The 21946-nt window shown below is 43.4% G+C and overlaps 1 protein-coding gene across 1 annotated transcript in view; it reads right to left on the bottom strand.

Annotated features, from left to right (window-relative positions):
- CA8 (carbonic anhydrase 8) overlaps nucleotides 1-10072 on the bottom strand; it is a 108026-nt gene extending 97954 nt beyond the window's left edge. The window contains exons 1-2 of the mRNA XM_004602432.2: nucleotides 9826-10072; nucleotides 8677-8868 (exon numbers count right to left, since the gene is read on the bottom strand). Of these exons, the coding sequence (XP_004602489.1) occupies nucleotides 8677-8868; nucleotides 9826-9925 (292 nt within the window). The 5' untranslated portion in view covers nucleotides 9926-10072. The remainder of the gene's footprint in view (nucleotides 1-8676; nucleotides 8869-9825) is intronic.
- Between the last annotated feature and the right edge of the window lie 11874 nt (nucleotides 10073-21946).

Below are 21946 nucleotides of genomic sequence, written 5' to 3'. Positions count from 1 at the left end.
AATACAGATACTCAGAGGTCACCATGTTTGGTCCTTTATCTACTTTCAGTATGTGTCATACATTATTCCAAACCCACAGAACATGCAGCACCAAGAGTGAACCCAAAGGTAAACCACTTGGTGGGCTCTACTAGATACTGGGAGGTCCATCAGTGGTAATGAGTGTGCTCTCCGGTTGGGGGGGGAGGGTGAAAACAGGGAGGGTTGTGTACATCCAGGAAGTAGAAGGGAAATCTCTGTGCCTTCCCCTCAATTTTAGTTCAAAAAACTAAAATTGCTCTAGAAACTATCATCAATTTTTTAAAAAACAGCATCTTATACTTGAGGGGGGAATTTCAGTTAGACAAGGTCAAACAACATTTTTTTATTCTTCTCAATCCTCAATAAATTAAAAGGGCTCAAGTTCAATAGAGCATCACGGACAAGAACTTGGAACACAGACTAGACATGATTCCCCCCACATAATAAAACGAGAGGGAGATGGGGAGACCGCTAATGGATTTAGCAAAACAGAGAAGCTGAACGGCATGGACCTTCCTGAAGAGAAGAACAAGAAACGCAAACGGATTCCTACCACAGAGACTCGGGAAGACCCAGGAGTGGGATCTCTAAGGACTTGTGATTCTGGAGTTAGAGTGGAAGAATGAGAACACGTTTGAAGTCTTGCATCAGAGCAGTTAAAGCTCCCGAGACCATCTGCCATGGTCACGCACCTGCCTTTCCCACCTTGGCAGAAGATGAAGGAAACATGGACACAGCAAATAGGGACCCACCTGTGTGTGGTCAACACTCAGACTGCTGTGTCAACAACCGGCCAGCTGTGAAATGAAGAAACCCCACAGACGTGGGCCTGGGAGAACGCGCGTGTAAAGCACATGCCTGGCTTCTGCAAGGCCCTCAATTCAAATCCCAGGATCAAAGGGGAGCGCTGAAGAACCGCCAGGCCTGCACACTGAAGGGAAGGCGCACACCGCAGGCGGAGCACCGAAGGGAAGGCGCACACCGCAGGCTGAGCACCGAAGGGAAGGCGCACACCGCAGGCGGAGCACCGAAGGGAAGGCGCACACCGCAGGCTGAGCACTGAAGGGAAGGCGCACACCGCAGGCTGAGCACCGAAGGGAAGGCGCACACCGCAGGCTGAGCGCGACCGTTAGTGCTGTCCAGACCCCTGGGACTGTGGGTTGTTACCAAACAGCAACCCCTAAAAAGCTCCCCCTGCAACACGGTCGGGTCAGAGCTGCTCAGAGCTGCTCAGAGGCAGACTACAGCCCTCACCCGTGTGCAGAGTTACTGTGTAGACACACTCCTAAGTATGAACAGAGAACCATGGGTCGCTCAACATTCAAGGAGCAAAACAAATGGAAGTTTTTAGAGAGAGAAAGAGCAAAATAAGGGAAAGAAAAAAAAGCAGGAATAGAAAATATACATATATATATATGTATATATGTCCAGAAAATAATGGGGAAATGACCCTCCATTTGTGAAATAAACATTAGGTGCAATTTTTTGTTTGTTTGTTTGGAGGACTTATACTCAGTAGTGTTCAGAACTTACTCCTACCTCTGTGCTCAGGGATCACTCCTAGTGGGGCTGAGGGACCACAGATGGTGCCAGGGGATCAAACCAGGGTAGTCATATGCAAAGTAAGTGCCTTAACATGTACTATCTCTCCAGACCCTGGACGCTAGTGTTAAAAATTGAAAAAAAAAAGTAAAATACGATGTTTAGAAATTAAAACTGTAAGAGCAAGAATTAAAAGTTAAATAAAAGGGGGCTGGAGTGATAGCACAGTGGGTAGAGCGTTTGCCTTGCATGCAGCTAACCCAGGTTAGATTAACAGCATCCCACATGGTCCCCCAAGCACTGCCAGGAGTAATTCCTCAGTGCATGAGCCAGGAATAACCCTTGTACATCACTGGGTGTGGCCCAAAAGCCAAAAAAAAAAGTTAAATTAAAAAAAAAAACACTGAAGTTTATGAATGTAAAATTTCAGAGCAATGGCAAAAATGAAAAAGAATCATGCAAGTTTTCAGAAAGGAAAAACTAAACACTATCCTGTAGGATAACATTGGTTTGTCCTTTCTGCCTTGCCACAGGAAGCTGAGGTTTATTGAGTTACTCCCATCACAGTGCTCCCATTCCTGTGTTTATTTATAATCTCTTTCTTTGTGCGCTGTTAACTTGTAAATATTGCTTTTCTCTTCCCCTTAAGTCCTTTGCATAGTTAATTCAGAGCAATGTCCTTTTTGTATGGACACAGGAAGACAGTTAAAAAGACATACTTTTGTAACTTGGGAGTTAATTAACTCCAAATGATATTCACTCCTGGGCATGTGTTCTCTAAATTTAAGCCTCTGTTACCCTTACTTCCTAGCACTCCAAAAGCAGGGTCCCAACGAAGGACTGGTTGGACCGAGGGCAAGCTATGAGCTACTTTGGCATCGAAATGGGCCTGGCCAAAGCGTCATAATGCTTAACTATAAGTTAAGAGCATGGTCATGGACAAATTCTGTCCTGATCCAAAAAGTAACATCTAGATTAGGACCCTGTGAGGGTTAGGAATGATTAATCCGGCCTGAGCACTGTAGTCTGAGTCTGTGGTGAGATGTCCCCAGGAGAGCCACCCCACAAGATCAATGTATCTCTTCCTGTGTCCAGACAAAATAACTAATATTAAGAAGTAGAATTAAGATGTTAATTAAGTTATCGGACTAAGGAGAGCTGAAACACCCCTAGGTGGTATTTCCCTCCCTTGAGCCTGTTCTGTGACCAGGAAGGGCTTTTGATATGTTGATTGTGCTTGCAGAAGGGGTGTAACATCTACCACCAATGCCAGCGAGTTGGAGAGAGACCAGAGAGAGAGCAGGGCAGCAAGATAGAGCACGGACAGACTAGCAAGGGGGACAGAGGGAGGAGAATGTTGGGGAAGAATGCAGGAGCAGACACGTGGAGAGACGAGAGATGAGGCTGTGAGAGGGAGCACGGAGAGATGAGCGGGAGAGACAGGAGGAGACGGGAATGAGGGGCAGTGTGAGACTAGACTGGGGAGCTCAGTGAGACTGGAACAGGAGCATGGGGAGAACGAAACAAACGGCAACTAAACACCAACCAGCCTGGTGGCCTCGTTTTCTCATTCATCCAGCTCGAGACCACCAAACCCAGGCGGCGAGAGGGAGGCCGCTGGGGCTCGCCCTAGCCACCTGGATATTACACAGCATCTAGCTGAAGAACAAAAACACATATTCTAAAACATAGAAGCATGCCTGTGTTTACTGTAGCACAATTTAACATAAACAAAATATGTACACAACTCAAGTACCCAGAGAATCGTGGGCATACACAGTGGAGTACTACTCACTTGGTTATGAAAGAAGATAAAATCTTCCATTTCAACAAAGGAGTAGCCTAGTAACAGTAGTGGGTAAAACCTGGGGTGGGGGTGGGGTGCTACAGTTTTGCCTGCTTAAAGAAGGTACATTTCAAGGGGTATGGGGGAGAGAAAAGGTGAGTAATTATGTTTTCCCTGAAAATGGAGCAGTAAACTAAATCAGTCTGGGAAACACTGCCTTAAAACATAGCTTTATAAACCAATGTTATCTCAAGAAAAAATAAATTAATAGGGGCAGTGGAAGGGATATAGTATGGGGGGGGGGGGGCCGGGCGCAGGCACTGTCTTGCTTGCCTTGTACACAGCTGCCTCAGGTTAGATCCCCAGCACTGCATATTGTGCCCTGAACAACACCAGAATGCCCTCTGAGCACTGCTGGGTGAGTCACCAAGCCCCAATCAATTAATAAATAACAAAAATGTTAAAGGTCACATAAAGGAAACTTATACAGAGACTATGGCTCGAGTAATAAAGCATACACCTTGCATGTGATCCCGGGCTCAGTCCCCAGCACCAGTTGAGCCTTGTGCATCACTGAGTATGGCCCCACAGCAATGAAAACATGAAAGGCAGAAAGGCACTCGATCCTTCAGTTCCAGCAGTGGAAGCCAGAAGTAATGTAGCTGATATGAAACTACCACCCAAGGACAGTAGAGATAAGGGCCAGGAAGATTGCTCCACAGTTGGAAGCCTGCCTCATGAGTTGGGGGAAAAGGCAGCTGGGATAGAGAAGGGATCACTAAGTCAATGATGGTTGGAGGGATCGTTCGGGATGGAAGACGTGTGCTGAAAGCAGATAAAGGACCAAACACGATGGCCTCTCAGTATCTGTGTTGCAAACCATAATGCCCAAAAGGAAAGAGAAAGAGTATGAAGGAAATCGGCTGCTATAGAGGCAGGGAGTGGGATCGGATGGGGTGGTGGGAGGGATAATGGGGACATTGGTGGTGGGAAATGTACACTGGTCGAGGGATGGGTGCTTGACCATTGAATGACTGAAACTCATGAAAGCGCTGTAACCGTATCTCATGGTGATTCAATACAATACATAAATGAAAACCAGAAGTCATGTAGCAATGACCATCCAATGTCTGAGAAAGGACTTCCCGTCTCAACTGCACTGCCCAGGCAAACTCCGGTGCAGTGTGAGGTGTGCTGAAGGCAGGCACACGGGACAAAGGATCTATCCAAACACTGACACTTTCCATCCCCTTCTCAGGAAGATGAACTGTAGGAGGCTTGAAATCAAGGAATTCCCTGATAGGAGGGAACAAACCCACGAGAAGAGGGCAAAGCAATCTAGAAAGTATATAATGGGGTGTAGGAGACTGAAGGAAGGGCAAAAGGAATTTCCTGGGCTCAGGGGAAGCCCAGGGACTTGCAAGCAACAGGCACACTTGGGCCTCCAGAGCAATGACGGTGGCAGAAGCAGGGAAAAGGCCTCCCAGGGGTGGGGAAAGGCAGAGAGGAGGAGAGGAAGGACTCCCCCCCCCGTGTCTGACCATCCTGGGAGCACATATGCCATCTGTCAGTTTGGAAACAAAATCATGATCGATCAATAAAATACTAAATAAGCAGAAATGCATTAACTCCAGGAGGTGGGGAAAACTGCACTGCTCAATAAAAGAAATTGAATATATTCTCAGCTGGAAACAGCATTTATAAAGTCGTAATAATAAAAAATACATAGTATTTATTCAAATTAAATAGTAATTGAAGTACACCAAGACCACAGGGGAGCAAAATCATGAGGGGAAGGGGGGGGGGGGACGGAGAACTGTCTCATCTTCCTTGAGAGGCAGATCCCTGTATAAAAAGACACTAAGGAAAGGGGAGGAGAGGAGATGGAGGCAGAGCTCAGTTTTGAAAGTAGCTCCCACCGGAAAAAGAAGTTTAGATGGGAGGGGTTGAATACCACCAGAGGCACAAAGCAATAGAATACTATTCCAGTGGTTCAGCTCTTCTGCTGTTTTATTCTGCTAGAGATCAAAGTTGGACTTAATAAATGAATAGACAGCACTTCAGGGCTCACAGATCCATTCATTTAATAAGTTTAACTCTTAAAGAAAAATAAACTGGTTCACACATAATAACTATTTTACTTTTCTGACACTCTTTTTGAGTTTGGAGACATTCAAAGGGAAAAATTGAAAGATAAATTACTATAGTGGCAGAAAGGAGAAACGGTATTGAAGGAACAGATCCATGAAGCAAGAATAAGGGGTCAAGTTCAAGTCCCAAAATTAAACCTAGACAGAAACACAAATTTTCCTTTGTGCTAGAGGGGAGGATGGAGGAAAAGAAAAAAAAAGGGGGGGAAGGGGATTTTGAAAAGCTTATATAAAATCACTAATATATGGGGGCTGGAGTGATAGCACTGCCTTGCATGCGGCCGACCCAGGTTCAATTCCCAGCATCCCATATGGCCCCCTGAGCACCACCAGGAGTGATTCCTGAGTGCAGAACCAGGAGTAACCCCTGGTGTGACCCGAAAAGAAAAAAAAAAGCACCTAATATAGAAACATACGTCTCTTAGAAAGTGAAAACACTGCCTGACACCCTTTGGGGGTGAGGTAAGGAAAACTGTAGTGTTTGTCTGCAAAGGCACCAGAACAAAGCGTTAGGTTCAATTTAATCAGATGAATTTGATCTTAGAGTAGGATTCGAATGGAATTTTTTTATGTGGTCATAAAACACACCCTGTCTTAAGAGATGGCACTTTCACTTAGCTGTCTTCTATGACTCTATAACACTGTGAGCACTGGCACTCATATTTACACTAATAAAATCACAAAGTACTAAGCGCTCTCCCCGCAGACAAGTGTGCAAACTGACACAAGGCCACAGGTGCAAACGTGGTGTAGGGACTCAGAGAATGGGAAAACGAACATGCATGCAGGAGGACTGGGCTCTATCCCTCATGGTCCCCTAGGTAGCACAAGAGCGACCACAAGGCATGGGGACCACGCTGGCAGTGAGTCTGCAGCACCACCAGGTGTTGCCCAAAACCCAATTTTCTAAAAAAGGTTGAAAACCATTGTGCTACACTATTAAATTCTCAAAAACCATTGTATTCACTTTAGGTAGTCAATACTCGCCTAGTGCATAATGTGAAATGCATTTTTGCTCTACAGATGTATAAATATTTATTTCCAGAAGTGCAAAGACATGGCAACACACCAACATGTTATATTATCTTGAGGTATTTTATCTACCAGTACATTAAATACTTTTATTATGTATTTAGAAATCATTGCATAATGTCCCATCACAAATAAGACTCCCATAAAAAAATTCAGATTGAAGTTCAAATTTACTCTTAAAATTTTCTGACACTATTTAATAATCTCTAAAACCTGTTTTTGGGGATGCGCATAGCTTGACTAAACTAAAGTTCAGGAACATTCACAATTAATAAAAATTCAATAATTTCCCTGCCAAATATAAAGTTAAAGATTGCATCATTTTAAGTACAAAACATATCTATTTAGAATTGATTTGTTTATTAAGCACATTTTAATATATTCTAATTTTATGTTTATTCCAAGGAGGAAATACAATTACTATTGACAATGAGAAACATACTAAGGTTAATTTTTTTAATTCTGCTTTCTTTCCTCTACATTTAAGCCAAAAGCAACTCTCTTCAGTAATTACACCCAAACTTTTTGACAAATTATTTCAGACCTATTTCAAACAGATTCAGAAGGGAAAATAAAACCTTAAAAATAAATAAAAGAATGTGTTTGTTTGTCTTTTAATTTTCTTACTGGCAACCAAATGAGCAAAATAACATTAAAACTTTTAGATTAAAAGACTGATTTAATAGCTAACAGAAGAGAAACGGAGAAAAGGGTAGGTCAATAGGGTACTAAAAGGTCAGCTATACGGTGAAGGATGGTCTTGAACATTTATTTTTCTATTTTTTAGAACTGTACTTTTAGTAGTGAGATTCATAGAGTTTATAAATCTAATGCTTTATTAAAATGCACACTTGAAACTATGTAATGTGATAATGCCATGTTACTTGAAAAAAATTGCCCATCACCAGAACCAAAAGACAGGAAAATATATTAGCTGAGTTTAAATGATCTTTTTATTATTCTTATTAGTTACAGTTCTTCCCATTGGTGAGGGAAATAGCTCAAAGAACTGGACCCTGAATTTGATCCCAGGTCCTAGCTAGCAACTTGAACACCACCATGTGTGGCCCTGGTGGTCCTTAAGCACTTTGAGAACTTGATGCCAGGTTCAAATACTGAACCTCCAGCCAGTTGACCAAGTATTGCTCAAAGAGTCATGCTTGGGAGGAACAACAATAATTGCTCTGGGGACGAGATCCTGAAGTCTTGCCTTGCATGCAGCTGACCCCGACTCAATCCCTGGCACCCCACCTGGTCCCTTAAGGCTGCCAGAAGTGATCCTTCAGTGCAAAACCAGAAGTAAGCCCTGAGCACGGCCAGGTGTGGCCCCCAAACAAACAAAAAACTCTTCTGCTCATATTCACTTGTATCACTTGTCATCCTGTTGATCTTCGATTTGCTCAAGTGGGCGCCAGTAACATCTCCATTTGTCCCTGCTCGCTCCATGAACAGGAAGAGGCCACTCCAGGCTGCTTTCAAGACACTCGGGCCGAACCTCACGCATGAGTGAAACCCCACAGAACCAGGTAAAGCAGAACTTTATGACCTTGGACTCCAGGCTCAACGAGACCCGGAAACAACATCCTCTGTCTACCTCCTCCAATCTCTGGCGCACCAGGGATCAAACCCAGACACCCCACCCTACCGGAGCCAGATAAATACCTCACCGGCAGACCTCCACTACCTCCACTACCCAGCCACCGCCATGCTCCAGGCCATTTTCCGGACACTCGAGCCAAACCTCACACTCATATTAATACAGTGAATAAAATTAATCTATAAAATCTATCTTAGAAGCCAGATTAGAGCAATACATCCCCTCAGTAGTTTAAAAAGTAGTAAAAGAATTTGCAATCAAGTGTAGATTTGATACACCTGCATATATCTTTCTTTAAATTCCAGTGTTGACTATCTAAAGTAGTTCCAGGAACATCACACAAAGTAGAATCATGAGACTTATATTCTATCGTGTCATCATTTTATCCTTTCAAAACATTCCCAAAATAATTCTGCAAAATATACAGAAAAAGATATCCTTAGAACAGAGCTGTATTAGTCCTATGCGTAAGCACACACACACACTGAATTTAAAAGGTCCAAGATGACTTATTTGCAAGACCATGTAAAAGGCATCTTTTAGAATACCTGATTTTGACTTCAGGATCACCTGAATGGTGTGTCCATCATTTGTGACTTCACAGTCTCGGCAGACCACATAGTTTGGTGACAGGCGGACATCCAGCAGTGAGGGGTCATACCGAGCTTCTCTTGAGTTTAGGTTAATGGGAGACTGGTATTCCCCGTTAGCGTCAGGAAACACCAAGCCCCACTCAACACCTAAGGACAAAACAAAGCAAGTTTGGAACAGGTCGAAAATAATGACAGTAAAATTTAATTAAACACTGTTCATGACCCCTGACACTGTCAAGAAGACTATAACTATTGTGCAGAAGAAATACATTGTGTGAATTTTTGTATTCATACTTGAATAGTTTGACAATTAACAAATCCACGTTATAAGCCTGAACTAAAGAAACACTGCTTGTAATCGTCCACACAGATGTGTCCATTTCTGGCGCTAGGAAGTGTGGGTCACCTTTAAGTGATTAGGGGAGAAAAAAAAAGACCACAATAACTTCCTCTGATCATTAGTTCGATTTTGTGAAGCACTTGCGAAAATATTTATCATTCTTAGCAATGCTGACAGCCAAAAACCAATCATCTGCTACAAATCAATCAACATCCCATCTCAAAAAGTGTGAATACAGTATTCCAATGCGTGCATACCTTTGCATACACATGACTACCTACACATTCGTGCGTAAATGCCTCTTTGGCCACTGTTTAATAACCAAAGCAATCAAGAATTACACGATTTCAATACGTGCAGCCAACATCAGCTCCTCTGGCCCGCTCTCTGGAGAGCCCCTATATCTTAGGAAATGAAACTTTGTTGTAAAAGTCGTCCTCGCCGAGCCCCCTGAAACTCGGCCTGAACTTGCGGACCCGTTTGGAAAGCCGCGCGCGTCGCTGTCACCTTCTCCGAGTCTGGGCGCTGCGCGACTCGCTCCCGCACCAGGTCCCCGGAGCGAACAAGAAACTAGTGCGGAGGGACGCGTCTGCCTGCTCCTTTCGGCTGCTCGGAAGACAGAAAGTGAACGCAGCCAGATGTGGGCAGGTGCACGCGCCGTCCCGCGCGCTCCAGGTGGAACCGCCGCGGCGGGCGAACCCCGGCGCGCGCTCCCCGCCGCACCTTGCAGAAACCCGGCGCGGGACACGGCGGCAGCCGGTTACCTTCCTCGTAGCCCCACTCCACGCCCTCCTCTTCCTCCTCCTCGTCCTCCTCCTTCTCCGGGAAGGCCACGGAGTCCTCGATGAAGCTCAGGTCAGCCATGGGCGGCGGCGGGGCGGGCAGCCCGAGGCACAGTGCGGAGCGCGGGGCGGTGCGCGGGGAGCGGACGCGGGGCCCGGCCCGAGTCCCCGCCGAGCGCCGAGCGGCCGTAGCTGCCGCCGCGCGGACCCGGCGCCTTATAAGCCCGGCCGGGGCGTGTCACAGGGGGAGGATCCACCCCCTCGCCGGAGCTCTGGGGCCCGAGGTGGAAAGCGGGAAAAACCTGGTGGTTACGGGTCCGAGCGACTGCAAAGTCCAGAACAAGACGCCCTGACCTAGGGTCGCCACTGTAACCCACCCAACCACTCCAGTCCCTGCTCCCACAGCCCCCAAACCGATGAAGGGAGGAAGGAAGGAAGGAAGGAAGGAAGGAAGGAAGGAAGGAAGGAAGGAAGGAAGGAAGGAAGGAAGGAAGGAAGGAAGGAAGGAAGGAAGGAAGGAAGGAAGGAAGGAAGGAAGGAAGGAAGGGAGGGAGGGAGGGAGGGAGGGAGGGAGGGAGGGAGGGAGGGAGGGAGGGAGGGAGGGAGGGGAGAAGAATAGGAGGAAGGAAGGAAGGAAGGAAGGAAGGAAGGAAGGAAGGAAGGAAGGAAGGAAGGAAGGAAGGAAGGAAGGAAGGAAGGAAGGAAGGAAGGAAGGAAGGAAGGAAGGAAGGAAGAAGAATGGAAAGGGGGAAGAATGGAAGGGAGGGAGGGAGAGAGAGTGGGAGGGAGGGAGGACTGGGGACTGGGTAGGTAGAAAAATCGGCTGTAAGACCCCACATCAAAATTAAAAGTTTCCTCTGATTCTCTTACTGTTTACTCTTGAATTTCATCTTCAGAGCAAAGTGGAAATGAGCGTGGAAATGTTTCCAAGAAAATTTGTACTTCCTAAAAACATTGAAGAAAGAAACTATTTTAACCTGGAAAAGTTGGTAGATTCTAGGGGAAATTTGCCATGAAAAGAAAAACAAAAAACATTATTTCAAAGGCTCAGGTCGTGAAAGGCAATAAAGAAAAGCTGTTTGCTTTTGGTTTCCAAGTTCAAGGTGCTGCTTCATGCACAACTTGCTGTGTACACAACTCCCAATCGCCCAGTGAAATCATGTAAATAATGAAATGCACACATTGCATAACAAACAGGAACTTTTCTGATCCACACAGGTTCATTCTGAAACGCAGGTTACTTCTGAAACAAACTCTCCAGTACTCAAGATTTCAGCCACCTTTCAATAACTCGAGCCAGAATAGAAAATACAAAACAAAATGAACAAACAAACCAAAAAACTGAGCCAGATCAACTCCTTATTTGTAGAAAGTCTATCTGCATAACTAGGTCAGATTTGAGCCGTGTACAGTGTGTGTGCAAGCGAACACTTTTTTACAAGCTGTAAGTCAGCAGTTTGACAGTCCCGTCCTAAACCGTGACAGAGCTGTGCATGTTTAATTTCTCATCAAAGGATGATGATGCTGTTTTGGATATTTTTCAGTCCTGTACCCCAGGCCCTCACTGCCTGATCAGTTTTTAAAAGCTGCTTAATTAACTATTAGAAATTTCTCTGCAATCATGGACTGAAACCGAGAAGGGAGTTGGAGAGAGGGTGCAATTTTGTCACTTTCTGGAAACTTCTGGGCAACTTTACCTTTGAGAATAACCTGTGGATTCCAAACATGCATGTAATTTTTTATTTCTTTCAACACAAGCCCATCATTCACAGAACACAGCCTGAGAGGGACTAAAGTCTTTCATTGACTCATGCCAGGTTATTCTTCATAGATTGCATCTGTCCTCTGTAACTCAGTAAATTAGGGAGTGATCAAAGCAAAAGCCTTTCCTAAAGCCGGAACTATGAAAGGTGATAATAAGAAGCAATACCCAAAATATTAACCATTTTCCATTGGTAGTCTTCAGAGAGGAATATTTTGCTTTTCCTATCTCTCTTCAAAATTTGTTTTAAAATTTTAAGAAGAAAAGACAAAATTGAGTCTTCATTAAACTTCTGGGAGGGGGCAGTGATACTCCTAGCTATACTTTATAGCCAAGCCTTTCTGTGCTTGCAGACCCGTATATGATGCTCTTCAGATCAGCTGAGAGCGCTGGGGTCTCAGCTCCCTAGTCCTAGCTTTGCTTTTTTTGTCTGTTTTATTTGGGGGCCAAATCCATCTATACTCAGGGCTTACTCCTGGTGGGACTGAAGGAACCATAGGGGTGCCAGGATCTACTCTGAGTGGGCTACATGCAAGGCAATCACCCAGCCCGTTGTACTACTGCTCAGCTTTCTTTTTATAAGTGTGCTTATGCAATACTCATAAAAGTACTTAATCAAGTGCTCCAGCCAGTGCATCCCATGGAGGAACTGAACAAAAAAAATGTACTGCCAACCTGGATTCAGTTGCCATGTACTTGCCCCTCTACCCCAAATCATGGGTTGGTGCTGTCCTTTGCCCATTGTGTGAACAATTGAATTTAAAGGATAACGTGAATAGGGAATGGAAAGACAATACAGGGGATTAAGGCACTTTCTTTGCATGCAGTCAATCCCAGTTCTATCCACTGCATCTCATATAGTCCCCTGAGCACCACCAGATTGATCCCTGAGCACAGAAACTTGAACACCACCAGATGTGGCCCCAAAACCCAAAACAAATGAAGTACTCCTTGGATTATAAAGATATTTACCAAACCATCTCTGGTTTGGTAAATAAAAAAAAAACCCACCTGGTTTTCCATAAATAAACAGAGGGCCATACTTGTAACACACAGTCTGAAAGATTAAGTTGTTAATATTGAGTTTTGTAGCTAATTGACAATTTTACATATACCCAACAATGTTTTATCATTCATAAATGCATTTAACTACTAGGCAACCAAATATTTACCCATATTTTTCTTTCTGAATTTTTTAGCATCATGTGTATAATGTAAAACTGAAATTATCCTGTCCAGTAACATATGAGCTGTTCCATGGTGCATCTAAATATTCAATTAGCAGTCTTAATTGCTTTGAGACTCTGTGATTCAAATTTCTGCTAATTAACAGCACCTTAAGACCTTCTCTTCTCAGATCCCTGTACTATATTATCACTAAAGATGGAATTTCTATTTCTAGTTATTATAAGGATGTCTGTCACCATAAAGTCTAAACACATAGATCAAAAATATAGGCCAATTCTTTGATTTACAAAATAGAACAAGTACACCTAAATCTAAAATAAGATAATCTAAAAATATACATGTTCTATATTATGACCATAGCTATTCCATATATCTCTATATAGATTGTTAATTTATTTCAACCTAGCATTTTAATCCTTAAATTAATTTTATATTTCCCACTTTTTGAGTTTGCATAACTTAGGTCAACCCGCATCAACAAAACAATTATTAAAATGGATACATCTATAATTGCAATTTTATACTTGGAAAAATATATAAATTCCTGAAGGGAAAAACTGTCCTAGACATCAAAGAAACAAAGATAATAAGACAACCTCACAGCAGTTCACTCATACCTACACAATTCTCCTCCAAACCTTTTATAACCTTTTCCTACTTTCCAAGATCTTTTTCATTGTATGGATGAGTTTTGGTCCCAGATAGGCATAAGTAATTATTATATCCTTCCTGTGTGCACCTTATGTTATGGAAATATCTTAATAAGAGTACTAATGCATTTGACAAATAATTCCTACCAAATTAGAAATTTTTTATGGGTTGGGAAGGGAGCAGTATTTGGGACACATGCAGCTGTGCTCAGAGCTTACTTCCAACTCCATCAGGGACCATACTTGGTGCCAGGGATAGAACCTGGGTCAGCTGCATGAAAGACAAGTGCCTTATTCGCTGTACTATCTCTCCGGCTCCTCTTGCATATCTGTTTCTTATAAGTAAAAGTACCTCTCTGCAGGGAACATATATTATGAAACAACTTACCTCCAACTTACAAATTCCTTATGGTTTTGTAAAATCATTGAAAATCATAATTTCTGCGATCATACAATTTGTATCATTACATATTTATGTTTTATTTTCATTATGTATTATTATAAAATGTAGAATCATAAGGTATAAAAAGAAATGCCTTACCTTCAACTTTCAAATTTCTTAAAACCTCAGTCCTAACAATGATCCTGAAAACCTGGCCAGTGAAAAAGTTTTCATCTACAAAAACTCCCATTTCTTCTAAGTAGACATGAGCTCCACCTCTCCGCTTCTAAGACCAGCAATGGTCAGAGCCTGACACGTCTGCAGCACCAAAATGACAGCAGATAATGTTATAATGTTTGAGATCGTTATATTGGGAGCTTCAAGAATTACTTCCCTAGCAAGCAAAATCTTTTCTAAGGAGATTTTCTGGTCTTTTTCTGGACAAAACACCCCACTCAAGTGCTAAGTCTTCCTTCCTAGAGTTTCCATAATCCCCTGCACAGTGCTCTGAGCCTGAACCGAATGTTGTGCTTTCAGTGTGGACATTCTCTTCTGAGACTATGCGCTATCCAAAAACAAGGTTTCCTCTTATTCCTCTTTGGCTTTTGTTTATTTGAGTCTTGCAGTGCCAAGGATCAAACCCAGGGCCTCAGTCAGACAAGGCAAGTATTAATAAGTGACCCACCCTCGACTTACTCCTCTTTGACTCATCTCCCCACGTGGCACACACGTGACACTTAGGAGTTAACTTTCTATTCATCAACCATTCAATGACCTGATTATCCTCTACAGAAACACTAATATAATAAAAACTGTTACTAAGGTGGAATCTTTTGAGGTGCAGTGAAGCCACACCAAAAAAAGAGAGTGATCAGTTTGATTTGGTAACAGGTGTGTCAGGAAGGGCTTCAGAAAGGACATGACAAGGCAAGCTGGGTCTTTCAAGAGAAATGAGTTCTCTGTAGCCCATAGATAGGAGGAAAACAGACCACAAAATCTCAAACTTTAAAAGACAGTGTAGGTTCCCTGGCTGATCAAGTTTTTCTTATCCAGACATACATTAGTTAGCACTTTGCACATTCATAAAATTATAAAATGATACATTTAAGTGCTGTGTCTGTTTCTTTTTGTGATTTGTTCAATGTTAATGTCACAAAATGGTTCCATGATGTGAGGTAAAACCTGTGTTCCTTCGAAACTGCAAACCCACCCCCTTCAGAGTTGTTGAACTCAACAAGTACACTTTTTTGTATCCATCACCAAAAGAATATAGGTTGTAGGAAGGGTTAGGAACCAAACACCAGCTCCCCAGATGAAATGCACCCTACGGCCCTATCGCATCTTGCCTCTGTCAAACTAGGGTAAGTGGGAGCAGGGCTGGCCAAAGGGTCAAACATGCCAATAATAAAGGAAGCCTAGCTGGAAAGAGACATACAACAAGTCAATCTTTTTTTCAATTAATAGACCTTATTTTTTGAGCAGTCAAAAAATAAGTCCAGCAGCACTGGACTCTGTGCCAGGCTGTTTTCACTCAGGATGCCCCAGAGGAGGGAGGATGAGAGCCCTCCCCGCCCCAAGGGACCCATCCCCAGCAGCTGACCTCCACTACCCAACTGCCGCCATCCTCCAGGCTGCTTTCCACATGCTCAGGCCGAGCCTCACACATAAGTGAACAAGTTCCTGGACGCACGATACATCATCATAGAGGGAAATAAATATATATGCCTCTCGGAGAGCCCAGCAAGCTACTGAGAGTATCCTGCTCACATGGCAGAGCCTGGCAAGCTCCACATGGCATATTCAATATTCCAAAAACAGTAACTATAACAGGTCTCATTCCCCTGACCCTGAAAGAAGCCGCCAATCATTGCTAAAGACGAGTAAGGAGAGGCTGCTAAAATCTCAGGGCTGGGACGAATGGAGATGTTACTGTCGCCTGCCTGAGTAAATCGATGAACAACAGGATGACAGTGATACAGTGATACAGTGATTTTTTGAGTATTTTTTTTGGTTACCTGTAACTTAGAAATTAGTTCCAAGTACCTCCTCACTTCCTCACATCAGTTCCCTTATTATTAGTATCTTGCATCCCTGTGTTAAGCTTGTTACTTATTAATAAGTCAATAATTATAAAACAGTTCATTATTAGTGGCTAGATTCATAAGTCACAAATTATTTTGGACACAACTAGTGGTGCTCAGGACTTAATCCGGGCTCTGTACTCAGCAATCACTCCTGGAGGGCACTGGGACACCATCTGCAGTACCAGAGATCCAAACCCAGTCAGATGCATGCAAAGCAAGTGCTTTACCCACTGAACTATCTCTTTGGCCCTTTAAGTTACTCTTAATTTTGTATTATTGTCTACTTAGGCATAGAAAAGGGAGTCAGAGATCTATGTAGTAAACATTTTCCCTTTTATATCCACACTCCACAGCCACATTCAACCTTCAGTGGGTCTGACTCTTCCCTTTCTGTCCTCTGCCTCCTGTATGTTTGATCCTGTTCATCTTGACTTCGTACCTTGGTTGCTCCAGTCCCATTGCATGGCTTTTCTTCAACCTTGGTCTTGTCCAGTTCAGGCTAACAACCTGAATTTGAGATGTTGATGTCCTGCCGAGTTCTCGCTCATTGACTACCAGTTTACAGATCACCTGCTACGTCTGTAACAGCTCCTTAATTCATAATAATATTTAAAAGTTACTTTTTATGTAAGAGGGAACTGAAACTCAGAAAAGAAAATGTTGTCCCCTTGTGCACACTGCTAATAAAATGGAAGAGTTAAAATTTGGATCCATTCGATAGCAATGCTCACTCCATAATTGTTTCCCATTCCTAACTTCAGAGTCAGGTTTTAACCACTAATATATATATATATATATATATATATATATATATGTGTGTGTGTGTGTGTGTGTGTGTGTGTGTGTATCAGATTCAGGTTTTAACCACTAATATATATACATATATAATAAAGTATATGTGTATATATATATTTTTTTAAATACCATTTAAAATATCTGGTTATTCATCCATTCACACTTGGAACCAATTCTCAATGAGATATGAATTAAGCACAAACTTAGTTTAAAATGCTGCTTCTAAAAAGGCAGAAAACATTCTGAATGTTTTATATTAAGTATTTCTATTCCATAAAGAGTTTGTGTAATGAGGAGGAACCAGGAACACTAATGAAATACACAGAGCAATAAGCGTTTTTAATGCTAATGGAGCACAGCATGTTTACATTATGATTGGAACCTCTCCATTAGGTTTCACTGAATATTAGTTTTAGCATAATTATCAATGATGGAAGAGAAAGTCTAGCTTGGTGCTTAGCATCTACTAAGCACTAAACAAGACTCACTGCACTAGTTTAACTGGGTCTTAATTATTTAAGAGACATAACATACCCCATCACAGCTTGATGTTCCTTACCTTGACAAGAGATGTAACAGAAAAACAGACTAAAACTAAAACCTTAGAGAGTTAGATGAGACAATAATTATCAAATATTAAGAATTATTTAAAAATTATCATCTTCAAAAGTAGATGTAAACATCTCATTAATCATTAACATCTCACTATTAGCATTAACATAATATATCAAAAGACAGTTTAGTTCGGGGTTTTGTCACTTAGGAAGTTTTGACCTTAATCAAATTATTTAACCTCTGCACAGTTTCCTCCTCAATAAAACAAGAACTGCCAAATCAGAAAGATAGACCAGAATGTAAAGGGTTTACTTATTTACAGCCAACCCAAGTTCAGTCCCTGCAACATTATTTGGTATACTGAGCACTGCCAGAATTCACACCTGGGCACAGAACACTGAAATAGTCCCTGATCTTTCCTGGGTGTGGCCCAAACCCCAGTGATGCCAAATAAGGACCACAATAGTACTACCAGAAGGAGTATTCTAAGAATTAAATAAGTTAATATACAAAAATCACTTAAAGTAGAACAGTCAACTACAAATACTTATTTTAAGAAAGTGATTTGATTTTCTCCGCGCCCGCACCCCCAGAATGACTGACGAAGAGGAGGGAGCTGCTTGGGACACCAGCAGCCCACCAGCAACCTGCAGTATGTGACTTGAGAGTTTCCGCCAGGTCCCCCGTGCAGAAATCTCTCTCTCTCTCTTCAACTTTTTCCCTGGACTTTAGACAGAAACCCAAAACCGCACGGCCGCTGCTGCGGCCGCGCGACCTAATGTCATCTTAGTATCAGCAATATGTAATGGTTCCTTCTTAATGGGTTGGACTTTTGTGGGTGATCCTAACAAGAATAGTAAGTATTTTGTTGAAATATTGAAGGCAATCAAAATGGTAGCCATCTCTCTGACTGAACTAAGCTATATCCCCACGCCGGCTGAGAAGAAATATCCTTCTTTCTCGGGAAGAAACGTGGTGTGGTGTCAAACATAGTGTGATGTCCATTAAGCAAACAGACCTGGTGGCGTGGGAATGGGAAATAAGGGGAAAAATTAGGTACATGGACCAGCGGGACGCTGGTGGTATCTCGAGCCGGAGCCGATATCAGCGCAAGACCTTTGGTTCCAGAAACTGCTTGCAGACACTCTACTAGACTATCAACTAAGCCAGAGCCCCACGCTGGCTGATGACGGGAAATAACCATCCTCTTCGGTTTTTTTCCCTTTGTCAGACAGCGTGGCAATTACTAAACAGGCGTGAACTCGGTGGCGCGGGGCAAGGGGGAAAAAGAAAAGTTATGTAACAAACAGCAGGACTTAATGTCTCTATATTCCTAGTAATGGAGAACTATCAAATGCCTCATTGGCAATAGGACTGTCTTTTTCTTTTTGGGGGGAAACCCCAGCAACGGTAGTGAGTTGTGTGTTGAAACATGGAATGTAATCGAGATAAGCGCGAATGAAGTGAAACTTATCACGTACAAGGGTGGGGACTAGGGAGGTGGGAGGGGGAGGCAGATATACTGGGGGGGTTGGTGATGGAAGATGGGCACTGGTGAAGGGAAGGGTGTTTGAATATTGTATAACTGACATAATCCTGAGAACTTTGTAACCCTCCACTTGGTGATTCAATAAAAAAAAAAGAAAGTGATTTGTTCCTATACAATTGATAAATTCAGGAACAATTTGATCACAAGACTTCTGTTTTATTTTGTGTATGAACTAGATTAACACAGAAGCAGGAACCATATATGCCCCCTGAAAAACATACCAGCCACTTCAGTACGATGCATGGTAGGAGCTAAGCCCACATACTTGTGTTGTTTTTCTAATTTTACGTAAACTCCCTTCCTTATAAAATTGTAGTAACTCATATACCACAATATTTCTAACATTCATATAGACAGAAAACAGCCAGTCATTTCCAAATTGAATGCCCTGTGTATTTTAACATTTATACATTTCCTTTTTTTTCAATGTAGGAGAACTGCTAGTTATTCAGCCATTGATTAAACTGATTGAATTGGGCATGAACTCCACATTACTTTTTTTTTTATTGAATCATCGTGAGTCACAGTTACAAAGCTTTCATGTTCTAGATTCAACCGTCCAATGATCAAACACCCATCCCTCCACCAGTGCACACTTTCTACCATTAGTGTCCTCAGTATATCCCCCCTCCCATCCAAGACCTCACACTACCTCCATGGCAGGCAATTTCCCCAATACTCTCTTTCTACCTTTGGGCACTATTTTTGCTCAAATTTTCCCACCACCATTCAAGCTTGCTTGCCAGGAGCAGATGCTAGATCATTTATTGTCCATTGTTCATTTTGAATATCATGGGTGCTGCAGCCATGCACTTCTGAATCCTAGATTGCAAGTGTTTGAGTTCCAGAGACATTTCTGTATAACACTAATTGTTTTGGAGATTCAATTGGGCGAATTCTCCATGTAGCATGGAGATTTAGTCCTGGAACCCGCATATGCGGGCCTTGCTTGTGGAAGCTCTTGATCACCGGGATTCCATCTGGAGTAGGCGGAAAGAGTGCACCTTCTCCATCTGGGATGCCCCGGTGAAACAGACTCAGTATGGGGTCCAGAGGGATCTCCAGCTCTGTGGAGTCTTCCAGGACTTGCTGCTGTGTCTCTGGCTTTTGATCTCTTTCGAGATTTATTTATGAATCTCTTAAGCAAGGCCAGTAATAGAAACAGGGTGGCACTGAAGTTGGTTCATGAGGGTGACTGCCAGTGCTTCCATGTGTATTGGGAAGTAGGGGGAGGTAGCCCACCCCAACTCTGTGAAAGCCTGGACATTTCAGTCACAAAACCCACATACCGAATTTTCAGCAGATTATATCTTGGTGAGGTCTGTCCTGAGACAGTGGAGTCAGGCCAGGGATATGGCGGCAATTTTGGATTGCGGAAGCAAGCGACTGCTGGGGGCTCTGCTTGGGCAGGCACAGGCCAACCTGCTCCTCTCTGATTTACCCCAGTCTGTTCAGTCATGCGTGTGTCTGATATTAACTGTGGCTTTTGATCTCTTTATAGATTTATCTATGGGTCTCTGAAATAAGACCAATAAATGAGCTTGTATAGCTGAGCCCAAGGTGGTTTGTGGACATGGCCCCCACTTACCTAGCTTTTGGCTGTTCAATTTCTTGGTAAACTTGGTCCCAAGTTGTTGGGGTCTGGTCAAAGGCACAGCAGCAATTTTGGAGTGTCAGGAAGTCTGAGGCACCATCAGGCTACTGATGCGTTCACTCCACAGGTACAGGTTGACCTATTAAAGGCACCATCATTATCATCATCATCCCATTGATCATCAAATTTCTCGAGTGGTCTCAGTAACGTCTCCATTCATCTTAGCTCTGAGATTTTAAAAGCCTCTCTTTTACTAGTCCTTTCCAACGATGCTGAATTGGAGACTCTTTCAGGGTCAGGGGAATGAGACCCAGCTTGTTACTGGTTTGGGCATATTAATACACCATGGGACCTTGCGAGGCTCTCCCATGTGGGCAGGAAACTCCCAGTAGTTTGCCAGGTACTCCCAGAGGAGAAGTAGGTTATAAGATATCGCTTCGGGGAGCTTGCTTTGAAGTCTCTGGATGCTGGCTGTGGATGGGATTCCACGGTGCCAGGGGAAGTCCCTGGGTGTGACCGCCTAGCTACTGGGAAATGGGAAATCTGGGCGGAAGAGGACCAGTCCCAATCTGAGCAGGCTTGGAGGTCTCAGCCCCGGGTCCCACACACATGGGTTCCTCTGCCAGTACCTTCATGCCTGAGGCTCATTCGAATGTGTGGAGAGGGGCCTTGAGCATGGCTATGGCTAGGCTCCAGAGGTCTTCAGCCGTCGAGAGCTCTGCTCCAGGTGGTGAGGGAAGCTGGAGCCCATCCCCTCCGAGGAGCCCCAGGGAAGACAGCCAGGCGCGCAGGCAAGAAACTCTCTGCGTCACTCTTCTCCAGGAGCTTGCTTTTAAGTTTCTGGATGCTGGCCGTGGATGGGATTGCACCTCCACACCCATGGCGGCAGTCCCTGGGTGTGACGGCTTAGAGGAACCATATTTCCCATTTATACATTTCTTAATGTTGAATGCGTGCACACACACAAAAAAAATGTTGATAAGATGACACCATTCCAAACTTACTTATCTTTAAGCTCAGGCTAGCCCTGCACAGATTCTCAGATTAACAACTTGATGTTTGATTTGCTTTGTTTGGGGGTCTCATCTGGCTGTGCTGGACTTACTGCTGGCTCTGAGCCTATGAATCACTTCTGGTGGTTTTGGAGGACCATATAGGGTGCAGGGGTTTGAACTTGAGTAGGACATGTGCAAGGCAAATGCCCTACCCATTGTACTATAGCTTCGGCTCTTTAAGCTTAATTTTTTTTCTTATAAAATCTACCACTAGTGGAGCTAGGGTAGAAATAGAGCCACTAATGACAATGTACTGGAGGCCTGATGGTTAGGTGTTGGCTCAGGAGTGCAGTGATTCAGATGCTCAGGGGGCAGCAGGCTATAGCTAGTGGTCTCAAAAGGTTGTATGGTGCTGGAGTTGGAACTCAGGGTCTCCAGCATGCTTGAGATGCGCTGTACCACTTGAGCTATCCCCCTGTTCCAATATTTGATGTCTTAAGGGAGTTCAGAGTCCTCTCTCTCGCTAGTGACACCATGTTAGATGCTATC

Source organism: Sorex araneus, chromosome 2 (genome assembly GCF_027595985.1).
Source record: "Sorex araneus isolate mSorAra2 chromosome 2, mSorAra2.pri, whole genome shotgun sequence".
Classification (NCBI taxonomy): Eukaryota; Metazoa; Chordata; class Mammalia; order Eulipotyphla; family Soricidae; genus Sorex; species Sorex araneus.
The sequence above is the reverse complement of the archived record's forward strand: the minus strand, read 5'-3'. Positions and strand labels throughout refer to the sequence as shown.